Here is a 26,746-nt window from a genome sequence, read left to right as displayed (position 1 = left end):
GGGCTGACTGGACTGGGATCGGCGGGGGGTTCAGAACGGAAGGCCACCACAGGGTAGGGGGAAGAACAGTTTTTTTGTTAAAATACAAAACCTCCCTTTTGTCCGTATTCAAAACCAAATGGTTAGAGGCCATCCAAGAACAGATGTTGCCAAGGCAGTTGCGAAAGTTGGAAAAATGGAAAAATGGGAGTCAGAGTGATCTCTAAAGGAAAAAACAAGCTGCGTATCATCAGCGTAAGAGATCACCCTGACCCCCCACGACTCAACCACCCTGGCAAGCAGACCTAGGTAGACATTGAACAAAAGAGGGCTCAGAGCCGAGCCCTGGAGCACTCCACACAAGAGAGGTTTATCCTCTGATTCAAAGGGCTGAAGAAGTACCCTCTGCGTCCGCCCTGTAAGGAACGATCTGATCCAGGTCAATACAGTACCTCCAATTCCCAGCTGCTGCAGGCGGTCTAGTAGTATATCGTGGGACACCGTATCAAAAGCGGCGGACAGGTCGAGGAGGACCAACATGGCCTCCTCACCCCTGTCCACACACTCACGAATCGTCTCTGATACCTCTAGCAGAGCAGTCTCTGTGCTAAAGCCGGTTCTAAATCCCGACTGGGAGTCATGCAACAGCTGGTTCGTTTCAAGGTAGCAGGCCAATTGCCTCTGAACCACCTTTTCCAGGATCTTAGCAGGCTTGGGGAGAAGGGATATCGGGCGGTAATTGCAGAATTGTGAGGGGTCCGCATCCGATTCTTTTAGAATGGGAATCAGCATAGCCTGTTTCCACACTGAGGGGAATTGACCCAGGCTTAAGGAAGAGTTCCATATGGAAAGAAGAGGGCGGGTTAGAACCAGGGCAAGATTTCCCATCACCTTGGCGGGGACTGGATCCAATGGTGACCCTGAACTAACTTGAACCAGTAATTTAGTGTCAGTCTCAGGAGTAAACTCTTCAAAGGAATTAAATGAGCATTGCTGAGAGTCAAACTCAGCAATCGGAAGGGGGGACAGGACTGCTACAAATGAGGAGGATAACTTGATAATTTTATCCTGAAAAAAATCAGAGAGCCCGTTGCAGAGGGCCTGGCTAAGAGAACTCTGAGCCTTCATGGCAGGGGGATTCACAAAATCGTTCACTATCTTGAAGAGGGTTTTAGTGGAGTTCTCAGCCTCCTTAATAAGCTGTGAGTAGTAACCTCGCATCGTAGACCGTTTTAATTTTTGGAATTTATTCAGGGCAGATTTGTATACTGTTTTAGACTCAGGATCATAGGTCTGCCGCCATTTACGTTCAAGCTGTTTACATCGACTCTTTTCCTCCCGCAAAGAGGGGGAAAACCAAGGTGCAGAAGGTCGGGATCTAGCAGAAGTGATAGGGGCTAGTGGGGAAATAACATCAAGAGCGGCGGAAAGAGCGGAATTATATCTAGCTACTTCCTCATTGAGGTCTGAAGAAGGATCGAACTGATATGAAAAACAAGGATCGATGGTGTCACAGGTGACTTTAAGCCATTTTCGTCCATTCTCTCTATTCAGAGAAGAAGAGAAGGGGGAGGAAGGGAAGGGATAATGATTTCAAAAGGAAGGAGAAAATGGTCAGACCAGGTAAGGGGCAGTGCAGGAAGAGAGGTAACACATGGATGATTAGTAAATATAAGGTCAAGGGTATGACCTGCTGTGTGTGTCGGCCCTTAACTAATTGGGACAGAGTTAATCCTTGCAAGGTTTCAATTAAAAGAGACGCTTGTGTGCAGGATGGGTTATCCACATATAAGTTAAAATCTCCTAACACCGTAAAATAAGCGTGTCTTAGGGAGAGGTCGGCTATTGTGTGCAACAGGGTAGTAAGTGAGGAAGTAGAGGCGGTAGGTGGATTATATACCAGGATACCAGCTAGAATAATGGTGGTGGAATCCAGGATCGTGAAATACATAGCTTCAATAAGCCCTAAATTAGTGAGTTTCTTAACGGTCAGGTTAAGGTGTGATTTTAAAATAACAGCAAGGCCCCCTCCAGTTTTATCGTTGTCGCGATTGATACCAACCAATCGGTGGCCGGAGGGAGTGGCCAGGTGTATATCAGGCTTGGACGTATCTTTGAGCCACGTTTCAGTAAGAAATAAGATGTCCCAATCCTGCGTGTCAAGAGATAACCATATCTCATTGGCGTGGCGGGGCAGGGAGCGACAATTGACTAGAGCCGCCTTTAATAGCTTAGAGGGAGTCTGGGGTTTAGTGATCTTCAATGAAGGAGGGCAGTGATTCCGCAGGGAGTTAATAGTGAATTTACAAGATAAACAATTGTAAGGGAGATCCTCTAATCTAAGAGGACAACAACAGACACCTGGGGAGCAGATACCGGGTCTGAGTTGAAGAAGCTGGGAGTTAGTCCAAGTAATTTTCGTGGGTCGAGTGACAGGGGGACCGGCGCTGGCCATGCGCGGACGGGCGCAGACGGGCTTGCCTTAGGCGCGCCCACTGCGCGGACGGGTAGTCCCCTTTTTTATTTCCATTCTGGAGGAGGGTGGGAGGCGTCCAAGAGCTGGAGCGCTACCCTGCCTCCCCCCAAGATGGCGGCTTAGCCTTCTACACCAGATTGGAACAATTAATTTCCCTAGTAAAGTGGTATTGCATGTACGCAGGGCCTGCAAATTAAATGCTAGTAGTAATCCTGTGCAATTAAACACATCTCAGGCCTGCCATTGAAGCCTGTAGTGCAGTCAGTTTTAAACTGCCCAATCGACCATTACAAAAGAAACCTTTTGCAAGGACTAAACCTTCCTTTATATTGCACATAAGTCACCCCAGAGTAGGCCCTAGAGGCCCATTGAGCTGGGTTCTTTGTATTCAAAAAGTAGGACATGTGGCTTTTAGTTTTACATGTCCATGTAGTGCAAATCCTCTAAATTTGTTTTTCACTACCGTAAGGCCTATCTCTCCCATTGGATAACATTAGTTTACCCTATTACATTTATTAAGTGCTAACGATTTATATGGAGCAGGTAGAAATATTATGTTTAGATTCAAATTAATTTTAATTGAAATCCTTTTTAATAGTAAAGTCGGATTTTAAGTCACAATACTGCAAATGTCACTTTTAGAAATTTGCTATTTTCTTTCCCTAACCATTTGGTGCCAGCTCCCAATATCCTGGGTCACATGACTGTGAATGGCTCTGCGGTTGAGGCTTGTGTATTCCTTCCAAATTGTCAGACAGAGGAGACTAGGTGTAGGCACAATGGGCAGGATGGCTGAGGACTGAACTGTTCCCTGCCCCACTTATATTTTAAAGAGGCTTGCCTCCAACACACACAAAGGAACTTGATGCTAATTTTTTGTCACTTCAGACTTCAAGGATGGCAGCAGGTATAAATATTAGACCCTCAGAACCATAGTCAGTACACTTCTGGACCTGTATAAGACATCAGAAGAACTGCCTGGGCCCCCAGATGACTGCCTTTCTGTATACAGAGACTGCCCAGCTGTTTGAAGGCCTACCTTGCGGCTTTAAAGAGAAATGGACCATCTCCTTGAACCCAGAACCACCAGAATTGACTCCAAGGGTGTGTTGGATGGCCTCCTCTTGTGAGCTACAGGAGCATAGCATGTTCCAAAGACCTTGAACCCTGCACCTGGCCTCTGCTAGAGTGAGTCCTAATCCACCAAATTGTGCCCCCAGGCCCTGGACCCTTGGAAGTGGTATTGGAGGTGCTGCTCCTGCCTAACCCTAAAACCTGGGACTTAGATAATGTTTCAGCAAAACGTGCAGTGAGAACCTTCAGAGGACCTGGACCTCACTGTGAACCCATCCACTCAATGTGCACACCTGGTCGGACTGACTCCATGTATGTGCTCTGCTGCAGCAAATCCAGTACTGCTGGACTTCTCGGCGAAAGTATCAAGTCTTGGGGAGCTGTCAATGGCTACAGTCTGTAGACTCGTCCTGCTGGAGATTTTCAACTTCCAAAAAAGTGACAAAGGCCAGAGGTAAAAATCTTTCCTGCAACTCCTTCCAGCAGCTCCTCAACAACAACTCCTCCTCCTCGCTCATCATCTGCTGCCTTGCCCCGCTGAACTCTAACATCTCAGGATGAATGCCAAACTTTGACGGATCTCAAGAGACTGTTGAAATGAAAAATTCACAATTTTCTCCGTAGCGAAGAGATCAAAATACAACTAAATGAGAAAGTAACCAGAGGTTTTGATTGTTAATGTGATTGTGGCTGAATAACATATACAGAACCTGAGCTTATATGTGGTGTATGTTATTTTTTTGTAATGTGATACTTTTATGTATTGAAAATGCATTGTGAATTTGCATGTCCGTTTTTTATTGTGTTTCCAGTGTATGTCTGAATATCTAAAAATTGCTGTATGTATCAAAACAAAAACTAATTTTCAGAAACGAGATGAATAAAAAAGTGAAAATCAAAATAAAATAAAAAAATATATATTTTCGGATCATAGAGATTAGGTCATGTGATCTTTGAATGAAAAACTGAGTGAATGTTAATCCCTATTGGCAATTCTTGTGTTGTGTCCTAGATAGTGGCCCGGCCTTACTGATTGAGGGCCAAACCCTTTTGTCTTATGAGCAGAGCATATCACTGCTTCTTCCCCATCTTTTTAGCAAAAACAAATGAAGATACACTATCAAACTTTAGATCTAAGATCTATCAACTATCATACTTTTGCAATCCCCACATACAAGCTACAGAACTGGGGGAGCAAAGCGTTTCGTCTAGGGCCCTCATCTCTGGAATCCTTATCAGTTGCTAGAAGGAAAGAACACAAGCTACTTAGGTACTTTAAAAGAAATAAAACTTCAGCTTTAACCTGAGTCAAGATGTGAATTACACTATTTTAAGCAATAATTTAATGAGGCAGACTAAAAAAAATACTTACTTTTTCACCAGCCGCCACCTCTCCCTCTTCTTGTTCAGCTTCCTTCTTCCTGCAGTCCCAGCAGCAGGAAGATCCCGGCTGCCGGGCTCCTCTGAGCCATGTGATTGGTCTGAGTGTCGTGGTTCGGCGCATAGATGGGGACAGGGAGGCTTTGCATGTTCCTCACCAGGCTGTGTAATGCAGCCTGGTGAGGAACATGCAAAGTGTGCATGACTTTTTGGCAAGCCCAAGAGGGCTGGCCAAACAGTCATATGCACTTAAGGAGTGTGCAAAACACTCCTTGCGCTGTGCCATCAGCCCGACCCGCCCTAACCCAGCTCTGAAGCTACAAAAATTAAATAATATTAACTACCAGGAGAAGGGCTTGACCCCCTCCAGAAGTCTAAAAGGCTGAGAGTAGGGGTCTGAGGTCAGGCGCTGGCTATGAATGTTGTCCATAAGTGGCAAGCAGTGGCAGAGGTCCAGCAAAATAAGCGGAAGTAAAAAAATTAGAGGTTGCCTTGTTATCCGGCATGAAACAGAAGGTATGGTAAATTCTATGCCAAAATGTCTTGCATCCCGGGTTTAGCTGGAGACAGCTTACTTTGAACTCATAGGGCGAATACGTCCAGTCTTATTCTACTTCTGACCGCTCATTACTGATAGAGAGACCTTGAGCCACTCCCTTATCTTAGGGTGCCAGGTGGTCTAGGCGTCATAGCGGTTAAAAGCTGGACTCAGAAGTCTGATCCCAGCGAGCATAATATGGTTCATATATAGACCACAAGCACATAGTGTGAAGGACCCGGGATCCAAGCCTGGCAGGGAACAGCAAGCAGCAGCTGCTTCCAAATTTCTGTGACTTCACTGCGAGCTGTGGTTTGCTGCCACTACAACAACCAGTTCTGGCACTTGAAGCCGTTATCAGTGCCTTCTTGTTTCAGCTGGTTACAGCCAACAATTTGTTTGGTTGGCAAAGGCTGCTCAAGTTCAAGTTCCAAAATTTGTATAGCGCACTACTCACCCAGAGGGTCTCAAGGCTCTTAGGGGAGGGAGGAGTATTTATTTATCGAATATCCAAGTTTTTAGTTGCTTTCTGAAGGAGAGGTGGTTCTGTGTAAGGCGGAGGTGGGTGGGGAGAGAATTCCAGGTTTTGGCCGCTAAGTAGGAGAAGGATCTTCCTCCCATGGTGGATCTGTGGATGCGCGGAATTGCGGCGAGGGCTTGATTGGAAGATCGTAGTTGTCGAGAGGGGGTGTAGAAGGATAGACGCGTGTTGAGGCATTCGGGTCCTAGGTCGTAGAGGGCTTTGTGTGCGTGGGTGAGGAGACGGAAGGTTATTCTCTTGTTGACAGGGAGCCAATGGAGGTCTTTCAAGTGGCCGGAGATGTGGGCTTGCCGAGGGATGTCCAAAATGAGTCTGGCTGAGGCATTTTGGATGCGTTGGAGTTTTTTCTGTAGTTTGGCTGTGGTTCCGGCGTAGAGGGTGTTTCCGTAATCCAGTCGGCTTGTGACCAGTGCGTGGGTGACCGTCTTTCTTGTTTCGGTGGGGAACCAACGGAAGATTTTTTGGAGCATTCGTAGGATGTTGAAGCATGAAGATGAGACGGCGTTGACTTGTCTGGTCATCGAGAGGGAGGAGTCCAGGATGAAGCCTAGGTTACGTGCATGGTCCGTAGGTATGGGTGCGGTTCCGAGGGCCGGAGGCCACCATGAGTCTTCCCAGGCAGAGGAGGATGGCCCTAGGATGAGGACTTCTGTTTTGTCCGAGTTTAGTTTTAAACGACTGTTCTTCATCCACTCGGCTACTTCTTTCATTCCTTCGTGTAAGTCGGTTTTGGGGGTGTTTGGGTCTTTGGTGAGGGAGAGGATCAGCTGGGTATCGTCTGCGTAGGAGATAATGTTGAGATTGTGTTGGCGTGCGATGGAGGCGAGGGGACTCATGTATACGTTGAAGAGGGTAGGACTGAGTGAAGATCCTTGGGGTACGCCGCAGATGACTTCAGTGGCCTCTGATCTAAAAGGGGGGAGGCGGACTCTCTGTGTTCTTCCGGTGAGGAACGAGATGATCCAGTCCAATGCTTTTCCTTGTATTCCGACGTTGCTGAGGCGTTGTATGAGGGTGCTATGACAGACTGTGGCAAAGGCTGCGGAGAGGTCAAGTAAGATGAGAGCGACTGTTTCTCCGTTATTCAGTAGTGTTCGGATGTCGTCAGTTGTGGCGATGAGGGCGGTTTCGGTGCTGTGTTTGGCTCGGAAGCCGGACTGTGAGGGGTCGAGAGATTTGTTGGATTCGAGGAAGGCGGCGAGCTGACTGTTGACGGCTTTCTCGATGACTTTGGCAGGGAATGGGAGGAGCGAGATGGGGCGGTAGTTCTTGAGTTCGGTTGGGTCTGCCGTGGGTTTCTTCAGAAGGGCGCTGAGTTCGGCATGTTTCCAGTTTTCCGGGAAGGTAGCGGAGTTGAGGGAACAGTTAATGACATCGCGGAGATGGGGTGCGATGATGGAGTCTGCTTTGTTGAAAATGTGGTGGGGACATGGGTCGGTTGGTGATCCTGAGTGGATGGAGTTCATCAGGCGGATGGTGTCTTCGGTGGAGAGTGGGTTCCAGGCGCAAAGGTTGTTAGAGTGCGGTTTTGGTTTGGAGGTGGGTGGAGTGGACTGGTCTTCGGACTGGTTTTCAAAGCTGTTATGAATTTCGGCGATTTTGTTGTGGAAGAACGAGGCTAGAGAGTCGCAGAGGTCTTGGGAGGGAGTGATGCCGTTAGTGCCGGCGGAGGGGTTAGTGAATTCTTTGACGATGTTGAATAGTTCCTTGCTGTTTTGGGCATTGTTGTCGAGTCGATCCTTGAATGTTGATTTCTTGGTGGATCGGATCAGTTGATGGTGTTTGCGGGTGGCGTTCTTGAAGGTGGCTAGGTTGTCAGTGGTCGGATTTTTTCTCAAGGTTTTCTCGAGAGTATGACAGAGCTTCTTGGATTTTTTAAGGTCATCGTTGAACCAGGGGGCTTTTTTGCTACCTTGCTTGATTAGATGGAATTTCAAGGGTGCTAGTTCGTCGGCGCTTTGGGTGATCCACTGTGTGAGGTTGGTGGCTGCTTGGTTAGGGTCCGAAGAATTGGTAGGGGGGTTATGGAGAAGCGATGTGAAGAGCTGGTCGGTGGAGATTTTGTTCCAATTTCTTCGGGGAATGGGCTGTGGTGGGTTGTGGGTCGTGGACTTTTTGTAGTTGAAGTGAACGCAGCTGTGGTCCGTCCAATGGAGAGCTGTGGTGTGATCGAAGGAGATGTGCTTGCTGGAGGTGAAGATAGGGTCAAGCGTGTGTCCGGCTAAGTGAGTGGGGGTGTCAACGAGTTGTTTGAGTCCAAGATTGGCCAGGTTGTCCAGGAGGGTGGTGGTGTTGTTGTTGTTTTTCTTTTCCAGGTGAAAGTTGAGGTCTCCCAGTAGAATGTAGTTCTCGGATGGGAGGGTATGTGGGCTGATGAAGTCAGCGATGTCTTCGCTGAATTGTGTGCGGGGTCCTGGGGGTCTGTAGATGAGGGTGCCTCTGAGTGTGATTTTGGGGTCGGTGTGGATCTGGAAGTGAAGGTGTTGGGCGGTAGCGAGGTTATCGTCGGAACTGGTCGTGATGCGGATGGTGTTCTTATGGACAATGGCGATGCCTCCTCCTGTTTGGTTGGTGCGATCTTTTCGGATGATCTTGTAGGTGTCTAGGATGGCTATGGCGATGTCGGGGGCTGATGAGGCGTTCATCCATGTTTCTGTAAGGAAGGCGACGTCCGGCGATGTAGTGTCGAGTAGGTTCCAGAGTTCAATGGAGTGTCTGTGGACTGAGCGGGTGTTGAGCAGGATTCACTTAAGGTGGTTGTTGTCAGAGCTCTGTTTGGAGTTTGTGGATTTGGTGTGGGTCCTGATGCAGTCGAACTTGCAGGAGTGGCAGGTGAAGGGTCCATGGGTGTGTCCTGGGGCGGCTTGGTAGCAGTTTGGGAGTTGGCCGGGGTTAAGGGCTGAGAGGGTTGCTGCGTCGTATGTTATGCGGGTGGAATTGGTATTGCGGGGGCCAGGGGGTCTGGCGCTGGGCGCGGTCCAGGCGCAGACGGGCGAAGAGGAGCTTATCTTTGGCGCACCTTCGGCGTGCGTGGGGCGCGACTGCTGCGCGTGAACGCTGCACGCAGAGGCATCTGTCATATGTGGATAGTGAAAGGGGAGGGGCGAGGGAGGAGCAGCTGGGAGGCGGGAGCGGGGTGCAGATCCGGGCAGGGAGGCACAATAACAACAACAAAATGGCAGCAAGCCAAAAGCGAAGCAGGATTGGGGCACAAACAGCGAAAAAGCGCGATGCAAATGGCAGTGGCACCGGCACAATCAGGCACAAATCAATTTCACAGGCAGCGCAGCACAATTGTAAATATAGTCAAAGCGCACTTAGGCTATCCAGCGCTACGACACAAAAATGATGATTAAATCAATAAATAATCAGGCAATCTAGCGCTACGATACAAATGCGATATTCAATTAGGCAATAGCAGATGTGTGAGCGAGGCGAGCCAGCAGACAGCAGTCTGGCGGTATAGCGCAACGATACCAGTGGTGGCAGGCAGATCGGGGAGTAGCGTGAGGAGCGACCGCTTCTGTTGGGAACAGGATGGTCACGGCGCTACAACGGGAGAGCGGGGCTTACTGTATCAGTGGGAGGGAGGAGCAGCTGGGAGGCGGGAGCGGGTGGAGATCCGGGCAGGGAGGCACAACAACAACAACAAAATGGCAGCAAGCCAAAAGCGAAGCAGGATTGGGGCACAAACAGCGAAAAAGCGCGATGCAAATGGCAGTGGCACCGGCACAATCAGGCACAAATCAATTTCACAGGCAGCGCAGCACAATTGTAAATATAGTCAAAGCGCACTTAGGCAATCCAGCGCTACTACACAAAAATTATGATTAAGTCAATAAATAATCAGGCAATCTAGCGCTACGATAAAAATGCGATATTCAATTAGGCAATAGCAGATGTGTGAGCGAGGCAGCAGACAGCAGTCTGGCGGTATAGCGCTACGATACCAGTGGTGGCAGGCAGATCGGGGAGCAGCGTGAGGAGCGACTGCTTCTGTTGGGAACAGGATGGTCACGGCGCTACAACGGGAGAGCGGGGCTTACTGTATCAGTGGGAGGGAGGAGCAGCTGGGAGGCGGGAGCGGGGTGAAGATCCGGGCAAGGAGGCACAACAACAACAACAAAATGGCAGCAAGCCAAAAGCGAAGCAGGATTGGGGCACAATCAGCGAAAAAGCGCGATGCAAATGGCAGTGGCACCGGCACAATCAGGCACAAATCAATTTCACAGGCAGCGCAGCACAATTGTAAATATAGTCAAAGCGCACTTAGGCAATCCAGCGCTACGACACAAAAATGATGATTAAATCAATAAATAATCAGGCAATCTAGCGCTACAATACAAATGCGATATTCAATTAGGCAATAGCAGATGTGTGAGCGAGGCGAGGCAGCAGACAGCAGTCTGGCGGTATAGCGCTACGATACCAGTGGTGGCAGGCAGATCGGGGAGCAGCATGAGGAGCGACCGCTTCTGTTGGGAACAGGATGTTGGGAACAGGATGGTCACGCTGTCACCCATCGGTAGCGAGGGAAGCCTAGAAGCTGCTATGAGCAACCTGAGAAGCCTTCGCATCCTGTGCATGGACAGGAACCTGAAAGGATGGTGCTGACAAACATGATTTATGGTGTTGCCAAACTGACGTAAGACTGGGGTTCACTGATTTAGGACTGTATGATTAGTTTGTGCTGATGTTCTTGCATATTTTATAGCGTATAGCAATGATCGACTACTGTCCTGTCATGATGATTTAAGACAATCGGATGATTTATGACTTGATGGTCATAAACTGTGCGCTTTTACCTTCAACCCAGGGTCTCTAACTCTTATTGAAGGAAGGGCGGATGGAGGGGAGGGAAGGTCAAAAGCCTGTTAGGACCAGGTAGCTTGTCTGGGCGGGGTTTAAAACTTTCAGGCACACGTCTGAAATCATGATCCAGTCTAAGCTTTCCAGGCATAATCATGGGAAAGTCATGTGACTTCCTGTTTTTGGGTTTTGGCATTTTCACTTCCCCATAAGATATTCACATAGTGGAAAAAATCCTATCCGTACATCTACACAAAGTATGGGGGCATTCTGCGGGGTGCAGAATGCCCCCACTGTAGACCCTGAATGGGGTCAGTGTCTTGCCATTTCCAGGGTTTGAAGAGGTTGACGAGGTATTTGCGAATGTACACAAACTCACACATTTGTGGGCGTTCACAAACTCTAAAGCCAACCCTTTAAATGCACAATCTCCACCCAATGTATGAGATTTACTCTTCCGTTGTGTGGGTAACATAATGCATGCGTAAATAGAGCTCCCATTGTTTTGTGGGTCGAGCCCGTGTTATACGACGTCTGTGTTTTATTTTATGTTCGTAGTTGAAACAAAGCCATTCATGTAAATCATGTCTAATCTTTGAATTACAAACTACAAAGCATAGGAACGACATCCTTCTTAAATCTGATGTCACTGAAATTTATACAGGGCACTATACCTGGGGGTGTCGAAGCGCTAGCGGAGTTTACCCAGCCCTGGCCAAAAGCAGAAAACTCTGTGACTAAGGAAGATGGAGAGAGAAAAGCTAAGTTTTCCTCAATTTTTTAAACGTGGTAAAAGAATTGGCTTCTGAGATGTAAATAGGCAGGATCTTTAAATTCTTAAAAAATTTGCAAAATATACAAGTCGTCGAATTATGTTTCAATTTCTTTGATATAGGGCTTCTCGGCCCAACCAAGGCGTTTCGGTGCTAATCATGAGAGATATACCACGTTTACAAACTACATAGAATGTGCTCGTGTTTTTTGGTCGAGCTGTTTATAGCTCTGAACTATTGCAGGGGAAACAACACTCTTGAACAAGCGAATTCCTCCCGGGATTCCATGCAGTTCATGTGAGAAATGCGCGTGCACAGAAATCCGCTCCCCCACCAAGCAAGACAAGCCAAGGACATCAAAGCGACCGGCCGCTTTGAGTCCATTTGCCACCAGCCACTTCACGCCCTCCGCAGGTCATAAACAGGATCATCTGCTCGTGAATGCTGGCATGCTTGCCCAGCCCCCTCACAGCGCTTGTGGCACATGCATTCTTTTGTGTCAAATTTGCTGCTCAGAAAGCCAACCAACTCAGTTGCTTTCTGTAAATCGAACTTTATTTAGAAGGGGTGTTGATAGGTTTTTTTTTAAATATCATATATGACTCATTGGAAAAAGTTACATTCTGTTTGTTTATAACCTTCTGGAAAGTCTGGTTTATGTTTTCCTAATTAGCGTTCATTTTACATTTTCTCATGTTTTATTTTACATTTTATTGACACTTGTCAGGCAAAACTCACCAAGTATTATTTTTTGGTGCCCGTTCTTTATTTTTTTCCACCACTGCAGTTCGCCGCTACCAGCATTCACTTCTTCACCTTTTTCTTTCCGGGTTTCACCCTTGTAAAGCTTACGCAACTTCCATCTTTCACCCACGCTCACACTGGGAATGGCCGTTCAAGCCGGCATGATTTCAGCTCGGGTAAGCCCCTGTTGCTTTAAGACGGACAACTTAGATTTAGCAGCGTTTTGACACACGGGATGAAAAATTTTTATTTCTGTCCAGCTGTTCCCAAAGTGTTTGATATACCATCGATCAGAATAATACCTGTGAAAGCACAGCGTTTGTAAGTTTGCATGTTTCACCACAGGCATTTGACTTTACCGCTCTCACTCTGGGTTTCACCTTTTAGGGTTCCTCACTTGTATTTTCCAACTATCGTCGTGAATTGCACAGATGTAACTTCATAACTCTCCTCTTTTTTCATCTGACTCGACTGCACTTTTCAATTAAACTTTATTGATACATGTCCACCATATCACTTGTTGAATCTTCGACTCTCGGGAACGTCGTGAGATTTTTATTTTTACTTTTGAGGGAACTTCACTCAATGCTTTGATCCACTCTACGGGTTTTATTGTACTTTTTTGATTAAAAGTTTCACAGCTCGTGTTCACCCCATTACTCAATGGAATGTATTCACAGAGTCTACTTGCTAGGGGACTTTCTGTTCACTGCTACCAGGGCCTATTGGATGTCAAAAATTCACCACTTCTGGTCACAGAATTGGTGTCGTATTTATGCTGCGCTTTACATTTTGAAATTCCATGCCCAAAATTACCAACACAGTTCCATAATATTTGGGTCCCCACTTTCGCCGCCCTCCACGGAGGTATGAGGAACCATGAACTTAAACAATTACACCGTCAGTGCTGGTGGGTACAGTTTTAAACTTAACGCAATACATACACTTTCGCACAAGGCAACCTTCGCCTTTAGTGAATACTTTTCAAAAAGCCCTTTCAAAATTAATTTACGTTAAAGTGCGCCCGGACCAAATTAAATGTCGGGTAAGAAGCTCAGCAGTAAAAAAGAAGCAAATGGGGTGACGTGCGCTGCTGCTTTTACTGAAGCGGGGTTATGGACAAGTTAAACACACAAAGATTTAGTATAACCATTGCAAGCCTGGTTCTGGAATCAAACTTTCCTTTATACATTTCTGTCACTGTCTAGTTCCCTGTGCAGTTTCATAGATGTGTACTGCCACCTGCACGTGAGGAACAGGTACTGCATACAGGGGGATTGCAAAGGGCACTAAATAAAGCCGGTGGTTCAGCCGCTTCGAAAAGCTGACAACTGCCCACAACGTAAAGGCCAGAATTCCATCACTTGCTAACAAGGTCCATTTTTAACCAACGTAGGAGTGTCATAGCTCGATCATCGATAGCTAGCCCCTTACATCTGGCGTCATGATGCCACCGCATTGTAAAATAATCTTGAGCATATTATATTTTTTACCAATATCAGGTTTTTGCACTCGCTTGGTTTTGTCAAAGTAAAATACGCTACAGCCGGGAAATTCTAGATGTCATTTTCTCTCACACACACTCTCTCACACACACTCTCTCTCTCACACACTCTCTCTCTCTCACACACTCTCACTCACACTCTCTCACACACACTCACTCTCTCTCTCTCACACACACACACACACTCTCTCTCACACTCTCTCTCACACTCTCCCACTCACACACACTCTCTCTCACACTCTCTCTCTCACACACTCTCTCTCATACACACTCTCTCACACACTCTCCCACTCACACACACTCTCTCTCACACTCTCTCTCTCACACACTCTCTCACACACACTCTCTCACACACACACACACACTCTCTCACACTCTCTCTCACACTCTCTCTCACACACACTCTCTCACACACTATCTCTCACACACACACACACACACACTCTCTCTCTCTCACACACACACTCACTTTTTCTCTCTCTCACACACTTTTTCTCTCTCACACTCTCACACACACTCTCTCACTCACACACACTCTCTCACTCACACACACTCTCTCTCACACTCACACACTCTCTCTCACACACACACTCTCTCTCACACACTCTCTCTCACACACAAACACACTCTCTCACTCAGACACTCTCTCTCTCACACACACACTCTCTCACACACACACACTCTCTCCCTCACACACACTCTCTCTCACACACAAACTCTTTCTCACACACTCACTCTCTCTCACACACACACACACTCTCTCTCTCACACTCTCTCTCTCACACTCTCTCACACACACACCTCTCTCTCACACACTCTCTCACACACACACACACTCTCACATACACACACTCTCTCTCTCTCACACACACTCTCTCTCACACACAAACTCTCACACACTCTCTCTCACACACTCTCACACACTCTCTCTCATACACACTCTCTCACACACTCTCTCTCACACACTCTCCCACTCACACACACTCTCTCACACTCTCGCTCTCACACTCTCTCTCACACACTCTCTCTATCACACACACACACTCTCTCGCTTAAACACACTCACAATCTCTCTCACACACACACTCTCACACACACACTCTCTCTCACACACACACACACTGCGCACAACATTTGGACGGTTAATGTAGCTCATAATAATTGGGAGCTGCAGACTTAGACACACATTGAGATATGCTTCAAAGTGCTTGTTTGCTCACAGTCACACTTGATCTCACTCATGGCACGAATATGAGATTTGGCAACCCTTTTTTAGTCACTCTGAGCATGCCTTATAGTTTACCTTGACTTGATGTAATTTCAAGTTCTTCATGGGCAGCTGCCCAGTGCTAAACAATGCTGACAGTGCATGGCAAAGTCGTGCTGTCTGAACAAACATATTTTTGGCTACGTTAACCTGTGACCTTGGCAGTATCATAGCACCCAAATATTCAAAATAACTTATGTATAGTGAATGGCATGCTGGTCTACCCAATAACTTATAATAGGTGATTTTAAGGAGCGCCCCTCTCTTGGGTCAAGTGCCCATATGCTAAGCCATCCTAGTAAAGCAATCGGCACAACGTTTTAGAGCAATGTATATATACATCAGATGGTATGTGTGCTGTCCAACACCCCTTTAGTGATCTTTCACCTCATCATTCTGCATCTCCACGCCAACCCTTCTTTCACCCCTCTTCTCTCCTTTCTCTTTCCTACCCTCTATCTATCCTTCTTATTACCTTCCCACAACATCACTCAACACCACAGCATCACTCAGCACCACTCAACGCAACAGCACCACTCAACGCCACAGCAGCACTCAACGCGACAGAACCACTCAATGCCACAGAACCACTCAACGCCACAGCATCACTCAACGCAACAGCATCACTCAGCGCACAGCATCCCTCAACGCCACAGCATTACTCAACGCCACAGCATCACTCAACACCACAGCATCACTCAACGCCACAGCATCACTCAGCACCACTCAATGCCACAGCACCAATCAATGCCACAGCACCACTCAACACCACAGCAACACTCAACGCCACAGCATCACTCAACGCCACAGCATCACTCAACGCCACAGCAATACTCAACACCACAGCATCACTCAGCACCACTCAACGCCACAGCATCACTCAGCACCACTCAACGCCACAGCATCACTCAGCACCACTGAAGGCCACAGCATCACTCAGCACCACTGAACGCCACTGCATCACTCTGTGCAACCATTCAACAACTGGTTCTAATATGTTCTCTCAATGTTTCAAGCTTTATTACAAATGTCACAAAAATATGTTAATATTTCACTGCTGTTCTTCACAATAAAATACACTGAACATAATCTTCCCAAAAGTTATTTACAAAAGTTTAAGCTATTGCCAGTTTAAATTACAATAACTTTTATTTAAGTACTAATTATCAAAAAAAATAAAAGCCAGTTATTTGTAATAATAATACATCTAAGTCATGTAAATACAACACATATTGCATAACAAATGCTATAGGTGTCACGTTTTCAAAAGTTAAAACTATTGGCATTGTAAATGACAAAACTATTAATTTCGCTATTTTCAAAACCAACACATAAATAAATAGCTCAAAATGTCCTAATGCGAGACCTATTGCATTGCAAATGCTTGTTTATATTTCGGGTTTGTTTACAGATTCACGGGAATTTCCTATCACCAACCTATGTACGCTACAAAGAAAGAACACATTAATACATTTGCAAGTTTGTCAACGGACAGGGCATACACTCCCTGTCACCACCACTACCTCGTACTGTAGGTGTTGCATGTGCAGTAAATTACTCTGTACGTACTTACTTTCCCGGTGCTGCTCACGCCCAGAATATAATTCTCCAGTATTTCCATGGGTGAGTTCCAGGTAGAATGAACAAACGTTCCTTTGAATACGTGTTTTATTGTAGGGATTTCATTGGCGGAGCTCATTGCGGCTCAGGACTGCAATACGTTGGCGGTGAGTGCGGATGTCTGTCGAGGGAGCGTAAATTGTTGCAAAGTGTTCTTCCCGCCTTCCTGTAACGGGCGAGCGCGCGGTGATCGGGGCTGCCTGTGAGCCAATGAAGACAAACGGTGCCCCAGGACCTCTGGTTTGTGTCGTGGCGTCCAGGACAAGGTGTTCCCGCAGCAGAATGAACTTCAGTGCACCGCCGTAGGGTCAAAGTCTGAGGGGACATGATAAGAACAGCTTTAAAGGTTGGCACGCGGACTGCGAGGCGCAACTGCAGCAGGTAAATGACATTTACAGCCTGACATAAATCATCTAATACTTGCAGCGCTAGAATTATTGAAAACTAGGGACCTCAGTGACAGTTCGAACAAAGCATACTGCACGACTCTGCAGTGACGCATCTGTACAAGCATAGCTGTCTGTCAACGTTCACATAAATATAATGAGCTAGGGGTTGTACATTGAAAGGGTGGCACATGTTGGTGGGTTTATCCCCAAACTCTCGCATCAGATTGCACCGTTGGACAGATTAGGAAGAGGGAGTCTAAAAGGAGGAACACCTATTAAATAGTCGGAGGAGGCATACATACATTTCTGGGTGGGGAGAAACAGTCAGCCTTGTCTCTAAGAACCAATGCAACCAGAGAGATCAAAAGATAAAAACGCAGACAACAAATGTCATAAAAAACTATAATAAAGACCGTAAAATGAGGAAATATACATATTTTTCAACATTTCACTTCAATTAAACGCATATGTTTATATAACGGAACTGAGTAACATGTATTGTAAATAATACTTTACAAAAACATAAAACAGTAAAGATTGCTCCCATGCCCTCACAACCTTGCTATGAGTTACCCAAAACTTGTCAGTTTGTCATGTTTCTCTATTTATGTAGCCTATATTGTTCTGAAATGTAAAACAAGAGTAATGAATATTAGTCATATGTAAATAAAGGAGTTCTATTTAAAGCATAGAGCATTTGCTGAATATTGCTCTGAAATTGAATGGCTAAGGACAATGATGCATAGCGAAGTACAGTCAGGGGCGGAGGGTCACACAATTTGATCAAGGGGAGAAGCTAGGATTTGACTCCAGGATTGCACATTGTGCAGTCCACAGACTGTAGGTTTACGATATCCTTCTCTCGTCCATTATACACCAACGATCAGTCCTTTGTGTTCAGCTATTCAATTATTGTTTTTCAATTAGAGTTAGTATTTGGAGTCCAATAAATACACCTTAAATTAACCTGACGCTATATATATATATATATATATATATATATATATATATATATATATATATATATATATATATATATATATATATACATACATATATGCATACATATATGCATACATATATATATATATATATATACATTACACGTGCATAATCATAAGATTTATAGGTGTGCTTTTCTGTATGGAAAGTTGCCATAGAAAGTGAAGCTCAACTACAGTGACAGATGATGCCTGTGTGAAATCATGCTGCAATTCGCAAGCATCTCTTTGAGCAGCTGTAATCCAAGGTGGAAACGTTAAGTCAGCAGAGCAAGCAATAAAATGAATGTAAAAAAGCTTCTCCTCGTTCCCATACTCGGCTGGTTCGCCTGGCTTGACAAACACACTGATTCTGGAGAGGCTCATTCATATTGTGACAGCTAATAAATAACAAAACAAAGCGGTCTACGACCACCCCCTCGTCCCCCTCCCCCAGTGGCACTTCAAGGAGGCATAGACGATGCGCATTATGGCTCCAGAGTCATGCTCTACCTGGCACAGCTTCATCTTCACTTTCCTCTTCATGATATCTGAGGGGGATATTGTCCCCTAATAAACTCTCCTCCCCCCAACCCCACGGTTTCTACCCCTTTGACACTTACCCAATTATCTTGAAATAATGCTTGTCACATTGCCACTTGCCGCTAGCTGCTATGGCTCCAGAGTGCTGGATATGTTTGCAGATCCTGCTTGGTACAGCCCAGGCACTCGGTGTACGCCCTGCATGGCTGTTCTTGGAATCCAGTGAGTGCAGGGGCGTGCGCGGGATCCTGCACATGCACAGGCGGAATCCAGGCGCAGTGTTAAAGACGCATACATGCTTTCTCAAATTGTATTATGAATATCGATTGACTTTATCTCCATGATGTTTCCCTTTCTATTTAAGAGACAACATGCCTTGCGCCTACCTCTTTCTCTCTCTGGCACAATTCAGATGCCTGAAGTGTAAAAGCTTGAATGAACACAGTCAAGACAAACAGAATAGACGATTATGCTAATAACATGCTCCAATCACACTCTGCTGTTGTTAACCAGTTCCTGTCCAGAAATATACTTCTGGAGAAATTAAGGAATTCTGAATGAGCTATATAAAAAGTATTTTCAATGTCATCTATAATGTTCCCTTAAGGACATTCATTTTAATACTTTATGACCCATAATTAATAGAAAGTCACAATTCCTGAGTGTTATATGGGGATGTGGGGTAAAAGGCAATGCTTTTTAAAAAAGATTCAGATTTAGCAGTGCACATTTTATTGTTGAATCATTGTGTATGCTTTAAAACGTAATATCACAGATTATGTTCTTTTATTACCAAATACTAATAAGGAAGTACTGTTTCGCCAACTGGACAAATGCACCAAGCAGAGCTTTGGAAAAGAGTAACTCAATTCAACAGTGAGACGCATCTTTATTATTCACATATCTATGGGTTAATATATTTCTCATTCAATTCATAGATATCATGGAATTGCTCCAACTGGGAGGAGAATGGAGACTAGAGCAATTGCAGAAGTTTTAGTTCAGTGATTTTGGGTGAAAACGTTGGGTTGCCCACCCTATTTGTTTTACTTTCTCATAATACCTTCTGTGAGCTGCAGTTGACATATGATCTAAATATTCTGGTTCATATCATTTCCACATGCTGTTCTAGGCTATTTGTAATAATCTTTTAATTGAAATGTCTAAAACATTCTCCAACCTCTTGACTTCCGTCTGTTTACTAGTTTGCAAATCTACTATTGAGGAGTAAAATAAATAAAAGTATTAAATGAAGAATTTTGTATTGAGTATTAAAAATAAGAAAATCAGGCAATTATTGAAAACATATTATGTTATTGCAATTTTTAAAGCGCAACTGTTACTCTGAAGGGTGTCACAGCGCAAAGACCAAAAAATCACAAGAGCAGATCATGAATAACGTTTATTGAAAAAGCACTGTTTTAGGGATTTCCTAAGCAGAACATTTTCAATTGTTTAACAGAAGAGGATGTCTATTCCAGAGGTTTGCGGCCACTAGAGGGAAAGTGTGACCACCAGCTCTTTCTTTTGAAATGGGGGAACAGCGAAGATATGGTTCGCAGCCAAATGATTTTGGATATCATTTTTGTAATTTTGCATGGAAATACTTAGGGCAAAGTTTAAAACAGTGCAATGAGTGAGACATAAAGCCTAGAATATAATGTATTTTTTGTCAGAAGCAAAGGTGGGGGAGCCTCTAAAGAGTGACATGTGTCTTTCTGGATGGTCCAAAATGAAATGAACAGCCATATTCAGAATCATTTGTAGTTTAGCAATCAATTTCCCTGGTTGGTCTCATGTAAAGACTATGCCAATAGTAAAGCCAGGAAATAATAAAAGCTGGAAAAACTTGCTTCTGACATTCTAAGGGTAGTAGAGGATGAATCTATTTTAGCAGTTTTAGAAGAAGGGAAGCAATTCAGATACAACCTTATATGCCTTAGTTTTGCAGGTAAGAGAAATGCTGACGTTGATGCCCAAATCGTATACTATTGTACTGCAAGTAGTTGGTAAACCCAATCAGAAGACCACCAGCCAGCTGACGAATCTGTTTAGGTTTGCCCCAGCACAAGCACCTTGGTTTTATCAGAATTAAGTTTAAGGGTGTTGTTATATATTCAGCTGGTCACTTTCAAGAGCCAACATACAAAATGTTCTTGTTTGCTGTCAGTAGATCAGTCATAGCGGACATGGTCCTGAGTGAGGTGAACCAGCTTCGTGCCGACCACCCCAAATTGTCTGACCTTGGGAGGAGACCGAATCTACACTAGTGGTCCTTCACTCCTCCAACAAGGAACTGTAGGAACGCCTAAGGAAGGTGGAAGCAGAAGTCACCCTCTTACATCACAGAGCGGAGGATGCTGAGGGCTGTTCCAGGCGCAACAACATCCACCTACTAGGTTTTCCTGAGCTCTCAGAGTGTTCCAGCGTTGAACTGTCCCTTGAGAATGGCTGGTAGAAAATGTCTTTGATGGCAAGGCACCGAATTTCTTTTCAATCAAGAGTGTGCACCACACCCCGGGCAGACCCCCTTTCCCGGATGCTCCCCCCTGCCCCATCACAGTATGTCTCCTCAACTATCGGGATTGTGACTTTCTCCTGCAGCGATTTTGCACCAAAGGCCCATGGTCATTTGAGTATGCTCTGATATCGGCTTACCCTGACTTCTTACTCAAGGAGCAGTGTCGCCCCTGCTCATTCTTAAGTGTCAAGCAACTCCTGTGGGAATTGGACATCAAGTAGACACCTTTATTCCCTGCTAAGTTGCAAGCTAATGATGAGAACATGACCCACATCTTCCAATCTCCAGAAGATGCCTGGACATGGCTCCACCGGTGTGTGGACAGGTTAGCACATTGTATATTTTTTCCTCCTTGATTCATGATATGTCTCACTTGCCTAATCTCCAGCCGATCACTCAGTATCACATTATGACCTGGAATGTATAGGGCATGACGACACCTATGAAACGCGATTGTATATATGCTTGTCCTAGGAGACGAAATATCCACATAGCAATGCTTCAGGAAACACACCTTATCCCCACTGAACTACACAAGCTTCAAGTGGGCCAAGTGCACAGGACCACAACCTCTTCCTAGCCTGTGGAGTCCTCATTTGGATAGCACTGGGTGTACCGTATGTTGTGGCTACCCAGAGAGTAGATGGGAAAGGTAGATTTGTAGTGCTGGAGGGTCACTTGGATGGCTCCTCACTGGCCCTAGTTGCGCTATACCCTCCCAACATTCGCCAGTGTGAGTTCCTTGATACTTTGAAGCCAACACATCTTCACTATCCATCCTGTCCCTCCTTTTGGGGCAGTGACTCGAATTGTGTCTATGATGTCTCGTTGGATCGCTCTACACCCCCACTCCATGCAACGCTGCCTAAAACATACCACCTGCCATCTCTGTCGATGGTTGACCCACATGCGCCTGCATGATGCCTGGTGGCTTCTACACCCGACAGATCGCAAAAACTCTTTTTATTCCACTGTCCATGATGTTCACACCAGGATTTACCTTTTATTGTGCACGTTCCAGCTCGGCATCCATTTAGTCGGAGTAGAGTATCTGGCGCACATTCGGTACGACCATTCTTCCTTTCTGCAAATTGGTCGCTGGGGACGGCCCGCCCCCTTATACCCACATGGCGTCTTCAAACGGAGGCCTTGTCTAATCCACCCTTCTGCACCAATCTTGCTGAATAGAACGCTACTTTGTGCTTAATACTGGCACAGCATCATCCCGGGCTGTCGAATGGGATGCCCATAAGGTGGTGGGGCGTGGCCATTGCATTTCGTCTGCGTGGGGATATGCAAACGGCTAACATCGGGCATTCTGACCATCGAACGTGACCTTCGCCTCCTCGCTGTGAGTCTGGCCACCCAAGTGGCTCCCATGGAACAACTCAAACAATTGTGCGAACAGCGCTTTGAGGCAGAACAAATTCTGAGCAAGCATGACTACAAGAGATCTTTGGCCCTACAGCATGCCCCGTGTGACCATGCTGGGAAATTGCTGGCATGGCTGGTACGTGAGGACCAGCAACATGCCCTTTAGCTGCGATATGAACAGAAGATGGTACGCTGCTGACCAAGCAGTTGAATATCAATGGGGCCTTCCAAGATTATTACAAGGAGCTCTACTCTGTCCCGGAGGCTGGACTGGTCAATGCCTTACATGGTTTCTTTGATGATTTACACCTGCTGAGCCTGAACGTGCTGCAAAGGGCCAAATTGGAGGAACCTCTAAGCTTGGATGAGGTACGCAATACCATATCCCAGATCACTCGTGGTAAGACTCCTGGTTCTGATGGCCTACCAATCGAGTATTATGCCACAATCATTACAGACCACACAATGCCTCCTGAGTGTCTTTAATGAAGCCAGGGAGCAGGGTTGCTTGCCCGACACACTGCGCAAGGCTCTCATTGTAGTCCTGCCAAAACAAGGCAGAGACCCACTTGGCGTCCACTCATATCGTCCGACGTCCTTCCTTAACCTAGATTGCAAGATACTAGGTAAGATCCTGGCAAACTGTTGTTTTCCCCTTGTACAATTGTTGGTCCAATCTGGGTTTTTTCCGGGCTGCAGCACATTTTTGAATATACGCCGTCTCATATGTCTTCTACATAGTGCTCCATCGGATGCTTATGGCCAAGTGGCAACGTCATTGGACATTGAGAAAGCATTCGACACATTGGCCTGAGAATATTTATTCTCCGCTCTCACTATCATGGGGTTTGGTCAGGGTTTCCTAGGATGGGTGCGTATTTTTCACGCCAACCCAGAGACACATCCAAAAACGGGGCAGGTGATTTCTGATAAATTCCCTATCTGTAGGGCCACGAGACAAGTCTGCCCCTTCTCCCCCTTCATCTTTGTCCTCACCACGGAACCTTTGGCCTGCCAACTCTGACGGCGTGGAGTAGACTGGGGCATACTTGAATAGGATGTGTATCACATAATCTCATACGCACACAATGCCCTGGTCTATCTACGAAATGTAGAATCGTCTCTCCGCGTTCTAATGTGGATTATGGAGGACTTCGGGTCACTCTCTGGCTTCCGGGTAAATAGGCCCAAATATTGTGTGTTTCCTCTGTTGCACACATCGAACATTTAGAACATCCGGAGTCACACCTGTGGTGGTAATGATACCTTTAAGTTTCTGGGTATACAGATCTATCACTCAGACCGAGACCTTAGGGAGGGCAATCTTGACAGGGCTGTTGGATCCATATGAGGTTCCCTTCCATTTTTAGCATTGAATCCCACTGTCCCCTCTGGGTCAGGTCTCAATTTAAAAAATGCTGATACTTCCTCGAATGCTGTATTATTTTGTGTCTCTACCCCTCATAACATCCAGGAGCTTTTTTTGTGACTCAAACGGTTTGCTGCTGGAGTTAATCCAGAGCTCAAGCCGCTGCCGGGTGGCCTTGACTGCCCTGCAGCACCCTCTAATGGATGGAGGACTGAGGGCACCCAACCTTGAATTATAGTATGCCAGGGCACAATTACAGTGGCCCATGTCCTGGCCGAGCACCCCGACACATCCTGAATCTTTGCTTGGCGGCACGGTTCTGCAAACAATGGCCATTTACACTTGGCTTCTGTTGAATGGCGGTGGCGCACAATTGCTCTAGCAGATATATACATCCCAAAGGTCCTACCTTACCTTACTTACCCTCCATCCCCATCTGGGACTGATGGTGTATCGAGCCATGTCCATGGACCAACGCTTCGATCACACAGGCAAGGGATCTCTATAACAAGGGAACACTCATGTCATTCCCAAGCATGACCGAGACGTACAGGTTGCATGCTGGTCAATTCCTATTGTATCAAGCCCTGCGTCGAGTGGCCAATGGGATGTGGGGTGCATGGGAGGCTGAGCCACCAGCATCCCCAGCTCTGTCTATCTTACTGATGTCTGACTCCACACGCCACGCTATAACTTTTTTGTACTCTGCTCTCAGCACTACCCAAAATGTCTATGCAGTGAGGGCTTGTGCTAGATGGGACGCAGTGCTACACTAACCTCTCATTGATGCAGCTTGGGTTTGTACCCTACGATTGACCAAGGACGTTTCCTGAAATCCCAGATTTCGCCTCACCCAATTTAAATACATTCACCACACCTACCTTTCACCTATTTGTATTGAACACATGTTCCCAAAAATCTCCCGGAATGCCCCTGTTGCAAATTTCAGAATGCAGATTTCATACACATGGTATTAGTATGCGCACTACTATCACAGATGGGGGCAGAAGTGATTTCAATAGTGGCGGAACAATCCACACAACCCCTTACACCCTCTCCTGAATCCTGTCTACTGGGACTGCAACCTCATGCGTAGGGGTATAAACACTTACACCACTTCATCGACCTGGCCTTTGTTCTGAATAAGTGAAATATAGCTATGGCGTGGAAATCACCCCCCCCCCCCCTGGAAATTTGTGGCTGGCTCCAGGTATTGCTGACATGGGCCAGGTCGGAGGCACACACTCTTAGTTTGTTCCCTATGCGGGCGTTTCCCAAACAGGAGGTGAGGAATGGGAGACATTCTTCATTGCAGTTGAGGCTAAAAGGATGAACATCCACCAGACAACAAGCACTGTCACAGGTATAACGTTAATGGACGATACCCGGCATATCGTGATATCACCCCTCCTCGTGATAAGGGCTGGCCCACCTCCGCACTACGCTCACATACTTCCATGCAGAACCTTCCCACAGTGCATGACTACCAGCTTCTGCAAATGTCCCCCTCCTCGTGATTAGGGCTAGCCCACCTCCGCACTACTCTCACATAGTTCCATTCGTAACTTTCCCACAGTGCATGACTACCAGCTTCTGCAGATGTCCCCACCCCCTCAGGTATTTCATTTTTCCTCCACCCCCTACATATGATGTGGCGGGTACTCCCTGCGCTTGCCCAGCTATCCCCACAAGGTGATGACAATTTCACAGATCTGACTGCAGCATGATCCCCTGCTGCTGCTGAAACAGAACAGGGCCCCCCTCTGCAAGTTTCATGGACCGTAGAGCTCTCTCAATGTTGACTTGTTGTTTCCCCTTTCTCCTTATCCTTCCCCATATCCCGTATTCCTCTACCTTCCTATTCTTTCCAGTTGATGGCGAGACAGTAATGTAATTGAAAACATTATATGCAGGCCATGATTATGAACTTACACTGCGTGTATCTTGTTAAACCTATATATGTGCAAATACCACACTGTGAGCTCCACCGCTAATTGATGATCATTGTATTGTGATGTTAACAAAACATATGGAAAAAAATGTTAATCAGATGATTAAGTAAATCGTTTTTATTAGTTATTTAATAGATCATTTGAAAACATGATATTTTTCATTAGTTAATTGGGAAATTAGATCATTAATTATGTTTCATATTTATTTTCTTTGAATTTTAATTAATGATATTATGTTTCAGGTTTTTGTGTAATCATACATTTTTTAATCAAGTATATTTTTTTCTGTTATTAATTAAAAACATTTTTTTACTTACTGGGATTTTAGGGAATTAGAATGTGAAGTATGTGAAATCTATGTTTAAATTTTTATTTGATATAGATTTTCAATCTACTTTTATGTATAATTTTACATGTTTTCAGTTTTAAATAATATATATTAAAGTACACAATTGTATTTTATGTTTTTTTTTTAGTTTGGAATATTTTAGCACAGGAAAAATAAAATCTGGATTTTCTAAAGTGTTAGATTTTCCTCCTGTTGCTTATGCTGGAGTGGAACTAGTAGTTCTGACCCTTCCAAAATCACTTACCCTACTGTTGCTCAGGTTGGAGTAGCATTAGTAAATTTGACCCCTCCATAGACCAACACTTTCCCAACTCTTGCTGATGTTGGAGTGGGAATAGTCAATTTCACCCTTCCAAAGTCCAAAATGTTCCCTACTGATGCTTATGATGTAGTGGCAATAGCAAATCTACCTCTCTAAAATCCACTGCTTTCCCTGTTGTTGCTTACGTTGGAATCAGAATAGTCTATTTGACCCTTCAAAAGTCTAACACTTCAGTTACTGTTGGTCAGGTTGGCATTGGAGTAGGGATCTTGATGCCTCCAAGTCAAATTCTTTCTACGTTG

At 45.6% G+C, this 26,746-nt stretch overlaps 1 protein-coding gene across 2 annotated transcripts in view; it reads right to left on the bottom strand.

Annotated features, from left to right (window-relative positions):
* The window catches only part of GDA (guanine deaminase), a 763,322-nt gene that overhangs the window by 466,771 nt on the left and 269,805 nt on the right, over positions 1 to 26,746 (bottom strand). The window contains exon 2 of one of the 2 annotated variants that reach the window (XM_086961261.1): positions 16,659 to 17,020. In XM_086961261.1, coding sequence (XP_086817387.1) covers positions 16,659 to 16,784 — 126 coding nt within the window. In that variant the 5' untranslated portion in view covers positions 16,785 to 17,020. Of the gene's footprint in view, positions 1 to 16,658; positions 17,021 to 26,746 lie in introns of those variants that run through there. The other variant, XM_086961262.1, reaches the window with a different exon arrangement.

Source organism: Lissotriton vulgaris, chromosome 3_1, assembly GCF_964263255.1.
Source record: "Lissotriton vulgaris chromosome 3_1, aLisVul1.2, whole genome shotgun sequence".
Lineage (NCBI taxonomy): Eukaryota > Metazoa > Chordata > Amphibia > Caudata > Salamandridae > Lissotriton > Lissotriton vulgaris.
The sequence above is the reverse complement of the archived record's forward strand: the minus strand, read 5'-3'. Positions and strand labels throughout refer to the sequence as shown.